Source organism: Miniopterus natalensis, chromosome 9 (genome assembly GCF_054644295.1).
Source record: "Miniopterus natalensis isolate mMinNat1 chromosome 9, mMinNat1.hap1, whole genome shotgun sequence".
Classification (NCBI taxonomy): domain Eukaryota; kingdom Metazoa; phylum Chordata; class Mammalia; order Chiroptera; family Miniopteridae; genus Miniopterus; species Miniopterus natalensis.
In genome coordinates, this window is record NC_142089.1 from 25,733,687 (window position 1) to 25,747,170 (window position 13,484).

A 13,484-nucleotide genomic window follows, 5' to 3' on the forward strand; every position below is an offset into this window, starting at 1 on the left:
CTATGGTCTGTGTGCCCACACGCCTGATCCCACCCATGCATCTGTCTCTGGCGCCCAGCTGCTCTGGCAGCACTCCCCACCCTGTGCCAAGGCTCATGCTAGCTGCCTGCTTGGCCCAGCCTTACCCTTGCCTCCACACTAGTTTGGCTGCTGGGCCCCAGCCCCACCCCCACCCCAAACACCTCCTCTGCCCTACCCAGATACTCTGCTTGCTCTCTTGGAGCTAGGCAGCCAGCACAGAGGCAGCCTCGATAACTCGCTAACGTGCTGCCCATGCTGTTCTTAAAAATTTATGACTGTGCAACATGAAAAATCCGGCTGAGGAGCCGTCATTAGCGGCGCTGCCTCCCTCCCCCACCAGAGCCACCCTCGTAAATTGAGATTTATGGCTGCGGCAGGCGGGTGGGGTGTGTGCAGGCAGTGGGGATGCTGTGGGGAAGACAGGGAGAGACCGATGAGGCAGCGGTGGGGCCAAGGGCTCCCCCCTGCGGCAGCTCCCGTTTATCACAGTCTGCTGTGATACCTACTGAGAGAATGCCTGGCCTGGGTGTCAACATGGCGCAGATGCTAGATTCTACAAGCAGTGGGATGGGTGGAGACGGGCCTATCCTGTGCCAATCACTGGCTCCTTTAGGTGAAGGACCAGATCCTGAGGTCCAGGTGCTAAGCAAAGGCTGCTTAGCTGGGTGATTTGGGAGAGGGAAGGTTGAACCTGCGGAGGAAGCATCATCCTTCTTGTTGAGGTCACAAACCTGGGTTTCTCCAACCAGATGCATCTAGGTTGGACTGTGACTGTGGTATCCCAACCACAGAACTGAAGGGGAGGCAGGGAAGGTGGAATAAGGATGCCAGGAACCTTCCCTTCCCTCTCCTTTCTCTGGTAAGAAGGGCCAGTGCAGAGGCTAGTAAAGGTGAGTGCAAGTACTGGACCCAATCACTCAGCCTCCCCCTACAGAGGCCAGACTGGGGCTGAAAGAAGAGGAGGTGATTCCACAAGCCCGCCCTCCCCCTCTGCAAGCCCTCCCTATTACCTCCCCTCCCCTCCTCCCCTGCTCACTTAGCCCTGTCAGCCAGGCCATTATGAAATTGGGGTTTCATTTACAGACTAATTAAACATTACAGCTTGTTCACAATTACAACGCGGGGATGAGGGAGTAACTAATTACGGAAGAAATGAGCTAACATTTATCTCTGCTCCCACCCTCCCTCTCCCCACTGCCCCCCCAATTTGGCTTTCTTCCACTCTCTGGTCAGTATCAGCTGGAAAGGCTTATTTCCTAGGATGCGGGACTGGAAAGACCCAGTCCCCACCCATCCCGGACACAAGATCTTACTGCAATTCCCAGCTACTCTGGGGGAGGGGCTTAGCTCCCAGGGCCCTGTCTAGGGGACAGTCATGGCTTTTGTGCAAGCCAGTGTATGACTAGAGTAGGACCCTGTGACAATGTGGGTTATAACACCTGGGCTGGGGGTAGGGGGACATTGTCTACCCTTTGGTGTATGACAGTACTGTGGGGCTCTATTTATCTTTACCTCGAGGGGCAAGGTTTTGGTGTGACTGATGTAGACAACTGTGTGACTGGGTATGGCAGTGAATGAACCATGCCCTCATCCCACAACCCCAGGAGAGAACAGATAAGAACTAGGTGGCTGCAGGAGGTGATGGTCAAAGCAGGCTTGGGATGTGGCCCTGGCAGCCCCAGGCCTGAATCTCCACTGGGAGGCCCCATTCACTACTGCCTCTGAAGCAAGAGAGGCAGAAGGGTTACACTGCCCTGGGTCTCACCTTGTCCCTGGCCTTGGCTACTGACCAGATGTCCCCTGGGGCCCAAGGAGCCTTGGGGGGCCCCCTGTGGGCAGGAGTCCTGGGGTCTGGCTGGCCTGCCACAGAGTTTAATAATAGTAACAGTGAGAGTAAGCGTTTCCATCCTTCCTGCCTTTGGGCAGAAGAAGAAAGGAAAGAGGAGGGAGAGGAGGGAGAGGAGGGAGTGAAGGGAGCGGGCTGAAGGGAGGCTTTGAGGCCTCAGAACTCACATCAAACGGCCGGATCTGGGCCTAATTGTCTGACCCCTGCCCCTGCCTTCAATCAACTCTGAGGCTCCCCGCCCGCCCCTCGCCTAACTAGCAGCCATGTTCTCCTCATTAGAACAAGCTCCCCTTGCACACGTGTCCCCGGACATGTCCCCAACACTCCCAGCTCCCAACCTTGCCTGGTGGGTGGGTACAGCTGGAACCCAGTTTTGGAGGGGCCTCTGGGACAGCTATACCCTCAGCCACCACAGCTGGCTGGCCTGAGCTACTCAGCCCCTATCCCTGAGCTGTAGGAGCCTAAATGCCACATGCTGTGACATATCCCTGGACAGGCTCAGCTGCTGGGTACATTCTGTCCTCTGTGTGTCCTTCTTGCTACAGCCCAACTGTCTCAGACACAAAGCTCCTGAGAGCAGCATGTGCTTGAATTCTGTTCCCTCTGTCTAGTTCAGCCTGGCAGGGGATCTAGTCTGGGTCAGGGTTTGTGCTCAGAGGCTACAAGCTGAAGGAATTTATCTGCCTACTGTACATGACGGTTCCTTTAAATAGAGACAGGTGTGGTGATGTGTGTGTCTGAGTGTGAGATGTTGGAGGCCTGGCTGTGAGGTAGTACAACTTGCTGATTAAGAGCTCTGACCCTAGAGAGATGTATATTTAAATTCCAGCCCTCCACTTCCTTGCTCTGTAGACTTGGGTGAATGACAACCTTCCTGAGCCTCAGTTTCCTACCTGGTGATATCTCCTATCTCATAGGGTTTGGGGATTCAATGAGGTAACAGACATAAAGTCATCTTTACTACTTCTGACACTCAGCAAATGTCATGGAAGGATGCTGATATAGATGGGGATTCAGGCCAGACCAAACACATTCCCCTTTCTGTAGGCCCCAGGCCCCACTTTTCCCAGCTGGGCTCTGGGCCCTGGCCAATAGTGTTAAGGACTGGAAGACCTGTGAGGAAGGGACTAGAATTCTGAAGAAGAACAGCTCCCAGGGGCACAGCTAATACCAGGGGCAGAAGAACCTAAGCTGGAGCCTAACCTTGGAGGCAAGGATGTCACACAGCAGCAACAGGTGGGAGGGGCAGGGACCCAGACGAGGTAGGTTAGTAGGACTCGTCCGTGAGGTATGGGTCACCCTGTGAGTACTGTGGGCAAGGGAGGAGGGCTGCTGTGAACACCACTGGAGTGCAGGCTGTCTGGGCTGCTCTAGGAATTCATTCTCAGGGTACCAGGCCTGCACAAGATTGGGGGAGGGGCCGGCATAGTCTGGGCCCTGACATTGTCTCTCACCTTAAACCAGTGGTAATGACTTGCAAATATTGATGAAAACGCAAACTAGAGAGATTGTGTTTTTCGGGGAGCGAAGGTGGGGAGAGGGGATAAGGAGGAAAATAAACTGAAATGAAGTCCGGTTATCTCCCATCTGTGGCTGCTCCTAATCCCTCAGCCCAAAGGAATCCAATGCAGCCCCTTATCTGCCCTGTCAATCACTCCATCACCACCCAGTGCTTGGTGGGCACCGCACGCCCTCACATACACTCAAGTACATGCTCACGCATGCACACACACGCACACACACTTACTCCACCGACTCTTGCTCCAATACTCCCGCCCACCCCCAGCCCATTACTCCTCTGAGTAGAAGCAGCAAGCACGCGGGTCCTGCCAGATGGATGCAATTTGCATAATATCAGCAGTGAAGGCTGCAAGATCACCAGGGGTCAGGGCGCTGACATCCCCACACAGTCTATCTGCAAGTGCTAATTTGGCCAGCATTGATCTGTCTTTCTGATTTCTTTGTCATTTATGTCTGCGGTGGTTTGACAGGAGATACAGAGAGAGACAAGGGGAGGCCCAGCTGGGGCCTGGGGCTAGGAATATAGGGAAACAAAGATTGTACTTCCCAGTGCATCACACACACAGAACATATACGTACATATACCAGAACCTTCCTCCATCCATCCATCAATCCATGTGTCCATACATCTATCCATTTTCCCTGTGGTTGCTACTGAAGACTAGAGCATGGTGTCTGGCAAGGACCAAGTCCTCAGATGTCTGTGGGGCTCCAAGGATGCCAGCTTGGGGAGGAAGGTGTGTACCTCTCTCCCTGAGCACTATCCAAGCAGGCCAGTGTAGACTGTGGGTGCCTGGAGAGTCCTCTCTTCTCATGGCTATCCATCCTCCTCACTTTCTTTGGGTTACACCACAAAGAACAGACAGGAGTGGGGGTAGTGCTGGGGAAGCATGTACTCCAGCTGTCTCTGTGCCCTCCCCATAAGGCAGCCGTGCTGACTCCTCCCCTCCCAGCCCTGAAGATAGCTGAAGCAGGGGGGAGCTGCGGAGGTACCCCTCAAGGTCAGCTAGAAAGAGGGCTATCAGGTCTGCAGGGCCTTCATATCAATACTTCACCATCAGGTCATCTGAAGCCCAGACACTGGGCTCTTGCTAATTCTGAAGTCCTAGATGAGCCAAAAAATTCTATATCAGATCATATCTAAATGCCACATTCTGTTGAACCTTGGGCCAGAGTTCCCAAATTCTTCCTTGCATTGGGAGGAAGGTTCATCATAGGGATGGAGACCCTGCCAGGATGGGAGATGTCATGGGGAAAGAGGGGCAGAGAAGATCACAAATCTGGGAAGAGCCCACTGCACAGAAGTGGACATGGTTAAGGGAGGCAGAGGGCTTAAGTTTTCCAAAGGTGAAAGCCCCCACCCACTGGCCACAGTGGCTGTCTTGGCCCCACCTCCTTTCCCTTGCCTATGGTAGCAGGCAGGGTGATCAGAAGGAACTCCCTGCTGGGCAAGAGGGGGGCTGGTGTTTGGTGTGTGCTAATCCTAGGCCTGAGGTCTTCAGAGGGACCCGGAGAACTTCAAGGAGGGGAAGGCAAAGCTGTACTGTAGACGAGCTCATTAGCCAGCACCCCCACACCCCCACTAGGAGGAGGAGGGCAGGCGGCCCAGGGAGCTGGTGGCAGAGACAGCAGAGAAAAGGCTGTCACTGTCCTTTCTTCCTTTTGGTACAAGAGTCTCCCTGAGCCGATGATTCTCCCGCAGTGACACCTCTTCAAGGCGCTAATGAGATCCATGTCACAAAGCTAATGTGCTCTGACTAGACTCTTGATAGACACCCCACTCCTTCAGGGGAGACCACAGGCCAGTACTGCCCTCCTGGGGCCAGACCCCCATCCTGCCACTTGCCAGCCTAGCTCTCTTGCCAAACTGTGCTGGGCTATAAGTCCCTGAGAGAACCTACTTGTTGTCTGGCCACCCCGCCTTACCATGAGCCTTGGAGGGGCCCTCCTCAATCCCTGAGCAGAGGGGTGAAGCAACAAGGGTAGGACCACCCAGCTGGGCATCAGGGAAGGTTCCAGTTATTCTCCCAACCAGCTGAAACCAACAGTCTATGGGGCCTCCACGTCCCAATAACTGGTTAGATTTTACTAACATTTCCTGTGCAGATTTCCAAAAAGAAAGAAGCAAAGGAGGCCTGGATCTTGCCCTTAGAGAGGTAAAGTATATGGGGACTGATCATTAGTAAACAAGTTATAATTGGGGCCTAAAGGTATATTCTGTATACTCACACTGGGAAGGCCAGGCAAGATTCCAAGAGGAGGTGGCCCCTGGAAGATGGGCAGGTTTTCCTGAGCCAAGAGGTAGAGAACAAACCCAACTCACAAAGTAAGAACTGTCGGGGTCAGAAAGACGTCAGGAGGTCAGAAGCCAATGGTTGCGGAGCCCTAGCTCTGAGCGAGACTACAGCGGAAGTGAAGGGGTGGCAACACCTCCTTTCCTTTCCTCCTCAGTTGTTGCTACTGAAGCTTTGTCAAGGCCTAAATGTTTCTCATCACACTGAAGGAAGTGAGGGAAGTGAACTTGTGTTCTTCCTCATTGTCTCTGTTGGTAGCACAAAGCCTGACACCAAAAAAGCACTTCGAGTTCAGCACAGTGGTTAGAACACAGGCTCTGCATTTAGATGCACCTGGGTTTGAATCTTGCTCCTCAGGTCAACTGGCTGTGTGACCTCAGGCAAGTCACTTAACTAATTAAGCTCCAGTTCCCTAACCTATAAAATGGGAATGATGATGCTGACCTTCATAATACTGGTGTGAAAATTAAATTAGTTAACATAAAGTGCCCCTAAATAATGTGAGTGCCTTGCTGACGCTTGGCAGAAATGAAAACAAAACCACACAGCACTCAGCAGTCCCTGGTGGAGGCTGCCTGCCGAGAGCCTTTGGACCAAGCCAAGAAAGCTGACAGAGCCCACAAAACAGCAAGTTCTACATACATGCAGTCCCTCCTCACTCACAGGCCACTCTAGCACCACCTTGGTCACCAGGCTCACAAGGCCAAATCCACTCTCCCAAGGAAGAGGCATCCCTCCCCTGACTAAGAGGTCATGCTGACAGCCCTATAGCCCCTTTCCTCCCAGAGTTTCACTGCTTCCGTCCCTGAGCCCTCTCTCCTCCTCAGTCCTCAAGGCAAAGCTATTACCCCATCCTGAATTGTGCCTGTGAGCTCTGTAGGGGCTGGGCACTGTGTCTGTCATCTTTACCAATATATTTCTAGCACTTATCACAGCTCCTGACACATAGTAGGAGCAAGGTAAATGTTCACTGACCTGGTCCTGACTCCATTCCCACAGCCACTGCTGGCTCTGAATTAACCATCACCTCCATGTGCCTCACTGCACCTTCCCTTCTGCAATTTCTCCTCAGCAGTCCTCCCTGTGTACTCTCAGGCTGCTCTGACCAAAGCCCAACTCTAACCAGGTCACTTCTCTGCCTGAACATTCCCACATTCCCCCTCAAACAGCTCAGCTACCCATATACATCCCAGCGGCCTTCTCCCCTTCTATAGCTGGATCTCTCTGCCCCTCCCATCAGTCTACCCCTCCAGTATGCCTGCTCCTTTGCTCTCTCAGCACCTCCACCACCCAATGCTCAGCAGGAGTCCCCGCCAAGTAGGCCCCACAGGCTCCCCCTGCCACACATACCTTAGAAAGAGGCTCAGGATCATCGATGGGCCAAGGGTCATTGGTGATTTGCACATTGAGCCACTACCCCCTCCCATGGCATTATGGGAGTACCAAGCAGATCCTGGAGATTGTTAAACTGTGAGAATCTGCAGGACCCTTGCCCAGCATAACCAGTGCTACCTCCCCCCCACCCCTCAATATACATACCACTCCCCACTCCAGGCTGGCAGCTCCTCACACAGTTAATTAGCACCATGTCACTGAGGACCAGCCTGAGTGGCCAGTGACAGCAGCTGACCCCTGACCCCAGGGCTGGGAAATAGTCCACATCAAACTCTTACAGCGCGACCCTTTTAGCACGCACAGTAACTCGGGGCACCGCCAGCTGAAGCTCATTAAAGCTGTCTCTTTGGCGCGAGGGCCATTAACCTCACTGCTCAAAACCCATGCCTCCCCTCCCCGCCTCTCCCAGCCCAATTAATGCCCTGCATCCTCCCTCCCTTCCAAGCACCCTCACCCACACCTCAGAACCAGCCAGGAGCTGGCAGGGCAGCCCTCTTCATTCAAAAATACAAACACCAAATGTCAGGAACCCCCAGTGTCCTTGAGCACCCACTGTTTGCATGTGCCAGGCACTGCACAAGCCCTTCACACAGCTGACTTCACTGAACCTTCCCAACAACCATGAGAGGAAGGTCACAGGGCTCTGGATGGTAGAACTAGAACTTCTGGCTCCAAAGCCCTTACTTACTCTGTTGTCACTCACAGCCTTGGGCTATCCCCTGGGGCCCACCCAGATGGAAAAACCTTCTCCTATGAAGAAAGAACACTTAAGGGGTCCTAACCCAGAATCAACATGAGTGAAGAGACAAGAGGGACACCACTGAGTCCCAGGAGGCAGCAAAGAGTGGAAACAAGGAAGCCTCCTCTCAAAAACACACCCTAGACAGATACATAGAAGCAAGGCACCCAGCTCCAGGGTGGGCAGGATGAGTTAACCCAGTCCTGCTCCCTCCCACTAGCCAGACTCAATTACAGGCAGTTCCTCCTCCCCTGGGCCAATGCAAGTCCTCTCACTGGTCCTCATTCTCTGTGGACCTTTCCCATCACTCTTCCATTGCCTCATCAACTCATTCATTCATTCACCTGATTGAACTGAGCACCTGTTAAGAACTAGTCTGTGCAGCAGAGTGCCTCAGTGATTCTGAATCAGAGCTCTGATCGTGCTGTTTTCTCACTCACAAACCTCCTCTGTCTCACCAAAACCTCACGAGAGCACGGCCGGGAGCGGCTCAGCGGTTGAGCATTGACCTATAATCCAGGCAATTGGGGTTCGATTCCCGGTCAGGGCACATGCCCGGGTTGCGGGCTCCATTCCCAGTGGGGTACATGCAAGAGGCAGCCGATCGATGACTCTCATCATTGATGTTTCTCTCTCTCTACCTTCCTCTCTCCGAAATCATTAAAGATATATTTAAAAAAAAAAAAAAAAAGAATGACACAGGGCATCCCAGAAGTCAGTGGGATGTAAATGAAGGAGTAGAAGCTCCCTTGGTAACTGAGGAAACCTTGTTTGGGGCAGCCTTGATATTTCTATCACAGCCCTCAGTGCCTCGGGTGGCAAATGCCCAGTTCAGTCTCTGTCTCATCCCAGGATGTGAGCTCCCTGAGGACAGGAACTTTTACTCAGAATGCCCAGCACGCACCAGGCACCAGTGGTATCTGTGGAGAGGATGACGGACTTGTTTGTAGCAGGCGACTGGGCCCTTTTGGTGTATTTTGCCAGTCCCCTCCCCTCAACCCGATACTTCCCCAAAGGTACATAGGTTATGATAATGTTGTAGCACCACCCAAGAATACTGCTGCTCCTCCCCACTTGGAACAAAGCTTATGCCTGCTTGGTAGCATTTGCATGCACATGTGTGCATATGCACACTAAGATACACAGAAACGAACAGACATACTTTCTGACAAGCTGACAGTTGCTACCATATACAGATACTGACCTCAAGAAAATATGTATGTACTGTTACACACACATGCATCCCTCAGATACAGATGTACACAGACACATATATACTCTTAGACACATGGAGACAAGTAGCTGAAGTTGTCAGACACACTCAGACACACACACACACTCACAGACAGAAACGTATCCATACTGACAGATCAGAGGCTAGCAGAGCCTCCAATGCCTAGAACCACAGCCATTCCAGCCCCCTCCCAAGCAATAATCTCCCTGAGGGTGCACCCCCACCTGGTACCCCAAATGACCCCTCCCAACCCAGGCACCGCTCAATGGAGGCTGCTGCTCCTGCGGGGGAGTCAATACCCTGTGGATGGAGCCATCGGTCAGAAGGACCCCGACTAATTAAAAGCTGGTGAGGTTTAAATAATTCATCTCCTTAACTCCCATTGATTGCCCAGTTTAGTGGCCACAGACTTGAAACAATATTAAACAGCCTCTTCCAGCTCCATGGGGGGTGGGTGAGCTGACATGTGCCCACCCCTCTGAGGACATCACCCACCAGAGACGCAACCACCAGAGACGCAGCCCACGGTGGGGGTACCTTGGCTCGAATCCAAGGCTACCTGTGAGTCTTCTCCTAAATATTGTTTTGAGAGACCCTTTCCAGTGGCCTGGTTCCACTCTCCCCTGACGCCACCTCCATTCCCCCACTCTCCCCAGCTACAGAGAGCACGCTGTTAAGAGCACTGGAAGAGCCACAGAACCCCTCTGTGTGCTAGGGGACTGGGACATGTGGGCAGGGGACTGATTGAGCTGCCAGGGGGACATGTGGAAGGACTGACCAATGCCGCTGTGGGGCCGGCCTATGTGCTGCAGGCTGAGGCCCTTGTTCATGTCTAGAAGTCCATTCTTGGGCCAGCAGCCCATGGCGAAGCTGTAAGCCTAGAAGACAGGAGGCAAGAATGGTTAACAGAGGCCCTGACCCCTGAACCAACCCATCACTCACCCTCCCCCACCAAATCTTCCCCGCAAGACTCATAATACCACTTCATGAGAGTCCCCTCACTGGGTCTCCCTTCCATCAGAAAACCCCTTCCTCCTCCAGAGCTCCCTCTCTCCTGGGCATCTCTCCCCATCAGAGAGCCTTGACCCTCATTGGGTGCCCCCTCACCAGCTCCTCTAGAGAGCTCCCATTTACTAAGATCCTTCTTGTCAGGACTCCTCCTCTCATTAGGGTACCTCCTTTGCCCGTAAATTTCTTCCTCTCCAAAGTCCCTAGCACTCTGCTGGACCCCCTCCCCACAGTATTACTGGTCACAGAGACTGGTATCTGGAAGGACTTGGAGGCCAATGTATTCAAACTTCACGGATATGAAAATCGAAGCGAGAGGGGGCCAACCACCTGCCTGTGGTCAAGTTGCTTTTGACACAGAGACAGGTGAGGTTGTAGAGGCTGAGTGCCATGTGGGAGCTCCACTGAGGAGTGAGGTCACCTGGTTGACTCAAGCAGCTGTGAGGGGAGCACAGGAAGGGGGGTGGTGTGGGGTGGTGTGTGTGTGTGTGTGTGTGTGTGTGTGTGTTAGGGGGAAGCAGATCTCTGCTGAAGGTCAAGTGCTCACTTATGCATATTCAAAGCGGCCACCCATCGATCTGTACTTAATTGTTTTCCTGGGGTTGGGGAAGGAAGTGCTGGGGGCATCGATCTGCTCAGACCCCCGGCACTTCATTGCCCCCCTCTATCCCCTACTCCTGTCACCTGGCAGCCTCCAACCTCCATGGAGGGGGGTGGGTAGGACACATGGTAGGACATGAATGGCACCTGTTCTTACAATTCCTTACAGGCATGAAGACCTAATGTCACAGGTAAGGAAACTGAGACCCAGAAAGAAGAGACATATAAGGGTTAGAACACTATTAAGTGGTCCAATGGGAATTTAATTCCTGTTCAGCCTGCTAGCAAAGTCCTGGGCTTCTACCAGTGGGCTTGCGCAGCTAACTGATACTTCAAACATTACCCATCCCCTCACTTTAGAAGTCCCCAAACATCAGGCTGCCCTTCTCCTAGTAGCAGGAGGAGTGTGGGACAATGGTGAATGGGAATGAAGCTTGGGTGAGTCCCCAGAAGTCAGATGGTGAGTCCGCTCATGATACTAAAGTGACTGCAGCCATGGTCAGACAGGCACTGAAGTGCCCCTCACTGGGCCCAGGAAGTCCCCATCCCACTAAAGACTCCTTCACAAAGGAGAGCATCCAGCAAAGGTTCAGAAACTAAAGACAGTAGGCTGCACATAGTCTGTGCCAGGGGCAAGAAGCTGGGCAGAGGGTTAGTACCCTTCGTGCCCAGCTGCAGGAACCAAGCCTCAGCCCCATGGGCACTGAAAGGCTAGGAGCCAGTGTACTTCACCCTCAGCACCCTCCAAAGCCATTTTCCTTTACCACAGGGGTACCAGCCACAGCCCAACACCCCAGCCAACCCTCCCACCCTTTCCCAAGTTACAGCTCCAACCACAAATTGGGGGCTGAATGTAAGACTCAAGGACAGGGGAGAAGTCCCTGGCTTTGAGCTAGGGCAGAGCCCAGGAAACACAGGCAGGCAGGGAAAGCAGCCAGTGGGTGGTGCATAGCTGAAGAAGCTGCTATGCATGGTCAGGGCCATGGCTGGAGTGCAGTGGGCCAGAGAGCAGTGGCGGGCCAGCTTTCAAGTACTTTAAAATCACTTACAAAGGCCGGATTAAACGATCAGAAATTCCATTTAATAGGACAAATAAAGAAATAACAATCTACTCTATCAGCCTGGAGAAGGCAAGCTGGATGGGTTTTTTTTTCTCCTTCTAAAAAGGAAAAAGGGAAGGAAGGGGAAAAAAGAAGGATAATGTGTGTTTACTCAAGCAAAGAAAAAAATATTTAAGTGATGTCGGGGAGAAGATTGCAGTAACTAGTGAAGAATAACATCGTCTACTTTGCTGTCAAATCACACCCGAATTTCAGTAATAGATTCTCGGCTGACACTCAATTCAATTCGAAGGTGATCCTGCTTTATCCCAGCCCATCAAATATTAAACACTTGCATTAGCAGGTGCTGCCGCTTCCCGGCTTAAAGCGGCGGGCGGCAGGGCTGCTGAGGCCCCTCTGCTCTGCTCTCAGCTCGGGGACAGGGCAGCTCAACGTTATCTGCACGTCATCCTGAGTCTTATCACAGTTAAGCGGGAAGACCACTCCAGATAACATTAGACGCTTGCCCCAATGCGTGTCAGCATGATTAGATTATTATTATAATAATGACTCCCCAAGAACTTCCCCAGACTGGGACGTGTGGAAGGGGGGGTGGAGGGCAGTGAGCCCAGGAGGACCAGGCTGGACCAGGGCAAGCTAGCACCCATGTCAGGAAAGCAGGGGCACCAAGCAAGGCGTCAGCCCCTGTCCCGCCTGACGGATGCCTTTCAGGAAGGGCAGTCTAGCTTGTCAGAGCCAGGGTGAGATGAATTGGCGTCTCCACCGTGGCCGCGGGTGTTATGCCGCACAGTTTCATATTCCCAGATAAGGCGTGATAACCAATTGCTACCGTGACATGGCCTCATCCAGCACTTCCTCAGGGGGGCAGGGGAGGGGGGAGGAACAGCACGTGCACATGGGTCTGGCAAGCTCCTAATAAGAGGGATTTAATTTTTACAAATGCTGCTTCCAGCGGGGCCTTCACATACCAGCCAAAGTCCAAAATGATATTAAAAATGGTTAATTAAAACTGCTCTCCTTCAGCCTGGGCCCTCCCCCTGCTGCCCGACTGAGAACCCTGGCATGTTTCCTCCAGGTACTGCCACACAGCCCTGCAGAGCTGAACTTCACGTGTGACCACCAGTTCATGGAACCCTCTAGGCACAGTAAGATGGACCAGCACCTCAAGCTACCCCTGCCACTTCTGGTAACCTTCAGGCACAGCCAGTGGACACAGAGAGCCACCCAGAGAATACAGGGTCCTACAGCAACCTGTGCTCCTACCAATGTGTGGTCTGGGTACTTGTACCTGCTGCCCTATGCACCTGTACCCACATGCCCACTGCCCCCCCTCCAGCACACCCCTGCCTTCTAAAGCCCCTGCTCTCTCCACTGCCCTTCCATTTCCCACTCCCTCTTGACATCCCCCCTAAGAGATCATAACCATCCAGGATTCTTAGCAGAGCCTTCCTGGGAGTCTAGCTCAGGACAGGACCATGTGGACTATGTCTTAGATTCTGGCTGAGAAGTGAAGTCTGGGACCCAGGGAACCATCAGAGCAGCAGGATTCAGGGAGGCTGTCCCCTTGGGTTGCCTACAGGGACAATGGAAACAGATAGCCCTGTGGGATTAGAGGTGGCTAGGAAAGCTCCCTGGAAGGAGTGGTGCTGGAGTATACCAGGTAGAAGATATAGCAGGGGCAAAGGAGAATTACAGGAGCAAGGTTAGTGAGTGCACAGGCAAGGGTTGGGTGTTGCTGGGGTAGCCAACATGGACAGAAGGAGCC

The 13,484-nt window shown here is 53.0% G+C and overlaps 1 protein-coding gene across 3 annotated transcripts in view; it reads right to left on the reverse strand.

The window, feature by feature from the left end:
* Window positions 1-13,484, reverse strand: part of ERI3 (ERI1 exoribonuclease family member 3) — a 118,717-nt gene that overhangs the window by 15,228 nt on the left and 90,005 nt on the right. For all 3 annotated transcript variants that reach the window (XM_016199237.2, XM_016199238.2, XM_016199239.2), the window contains one exon: window positions 9,829-9,928. In XM_016199237.2, coding sequence (XP_016054723.1) covers window positions 9,829-9,928 — 100 coding nt within the window. The remainder of the gene's footprint in view (window positions 1-9,828; window positions 9,929-13,484) is intronic.